The 1,974-nt window shown below is 35.3% G+C and overlaps 1 protein-coding gene across 1 annotated transcript in view; it reads left to right on the top strand.

Moving 5' to 3' along the window:
- LOC144440022 (allatostatin-A receptor-like) overlaps positions 1-516 on the top strand; it is a 1,344-nt gene extending 828 nt beyond the window's left edge. The window contains exon 1 of the mRNA XM_078129250.1: positions 1-516. This exon is cut by the window's left edge and continues 828 nt beyond it. Within this exon, the coding sequence (XP_077985376.1) occupies positions 1-516 (516 nt within the window).
- Positions 517-1,974: the final 1,458 nt, after the last annotated feature.

Raw genomic sequence — 1,974 nt, 5'->3', positions numbered from 1 at the left:
CAACTGATTAGAATGCTTGGCGTTACTGTCACCGTGTACTTAATATGTGTGGGTTCGTTCCGAGTGTTTACGTTAATGATGGTCTTCGATCGAACATATTACAAACACACAACCGTATTGAATGTTACAAGGGTATTGCTGTACATCAATGAAGCAATAAACCCTATCATATACAACATCTTCAGCAGGATGTTTAGATCTGCCTTCATCAAAGTACTTCGATGTAAGAGGAAAAGTGTACACCCTGGAAATGAAAGTTCGAGTGACAACTTTGCCTTGACTACCACAACCGTTGATTGGTATCGTAGCTCGATAAGGTCATTTAGAGGTCGAAGAATAAGATCGCGCAAATCCTCTCAAAGAAATGAATCTTTTAACACAAATGGAGCTTATCGTCAGAAAAATGGGTCGTGTCGCAGACAGTTATCTGTAGAAAGGAATAAAAACAATGGCTCTATACGCAAAGTGAACGGGGCATACCGCGATACAATTATAACACTAGAAGATTGCCAGTGAATATAGGGAAATAGTCAACACATGTATGCCCGGTCGTTGTGATATCGCTGACGTACGTCAAATTTATGAGAACGTTCTAAAATATCCAAGCAAGTAGTTGTTCATTTCATAATGATTCGGGAGTCTTACAGAAATAAACATAGTTTATATCACTCGTACCGAACGATTTGAAGACAAGCAGAAGATATAAGTCCACCTCTCGTTCGGTTCTAAGCAGGAACATGTACAGCATAACAAACAGTAGCTCTAGATATTTCTCGAAGTGGTTGACTTCATATCAAGTACGATCGGTCACAAGTAATGAATTGGAGGGTCAAGACTCTTTCAACCTCCGTGGTAAAACGATCGAACAAGGCCGGCTGTTGTATACTGAGTGCATTAGGCTTAATACGTCATTAGTATGTACACGATACATCAGTCTGTGTAAGCCACTCGGCTAGTTATATTGATTTAATGTTGTATACTATGTAGATACAGTTCCTCTATACACATGTCGTCATTTTAAATGAGCTTTGAGTTCTGGGTATTGCACTGTCATTCCTAATCCACGACTTACATATTTCTCTACACGGACTTCAATTTTCATAAATTGTACAGTTTATAGTATATTTTCAGTTGGTCTTTACACATCTACAACTGTTTTACATTAAATAGGACATACGTGTATATTATCTCATTCGGTAATAGACTGAACGCAGAGTTTACATTTTCACACCAAGAGTGTCAACATTATTGAGGATATAAGATATATCGCTAAAAGTTGTATATTTTCACAATTCAACTTGTCATTATTTTATTTAATCCCAAAAAAATCTATCATCAGTCTTTCATTATTTAGACTTGCAGAAGTTATTGTTAATATCATAACTAGTATCAAAACTGTGTCTGTTGAGTGTTGTTATTCTAATTGTACATACATACATACATACATACATACATACATGCATGCATGCATGCATGCATGCATGCATACATACATACATACATACATACATACATACATACATACATACATACATACATACATACATACATGCATGCATGCATGCATGCATGCATACATACATACATACATACATACATACATACATACATACACATACATACATACATACATACATACATACATACATACATACATACATACATACATACATACATACATACATGCATGCATGCATGCATGCATGCATGCATGCATGCATGCATGCATACGTATGTATGTAAGTGTTGCACGTTTTATTATATAAAACTTCCTGTAACTAGGTCTGTAGCCAGGTTATTATTGCCTTTAATAATATATTTACACCTTCATAAAGGTATTTGGTTTCAATAAACTCAAACATATCCCTGTCGTAAAATGATACCTTTCGTTACCATTTAATACCTACTTTGACTTGATATACACTGCACGTGCTAAATGTAGACTGGATTAAAATAAGTTAATCAGATATTAAA

This window comes from Glandiceps talaboti, chromosome 9, assembly GCF_964340395.1.
Source record: "Glandiceps talaboti chromosome 9, keGlaTala1.1, whole genome shotgun sequence".
Taxonomy (NCBI): Eukaryota; Metazoa; Hemichordata; class Enteropneusta; family Spengelidae; genus Glandiceps; species Glandiceps talaboti.
Note: the sequence above shows the minus strand (reverse complement) of the source record. Positions and strands in the feature narration are given on the sequence as shown.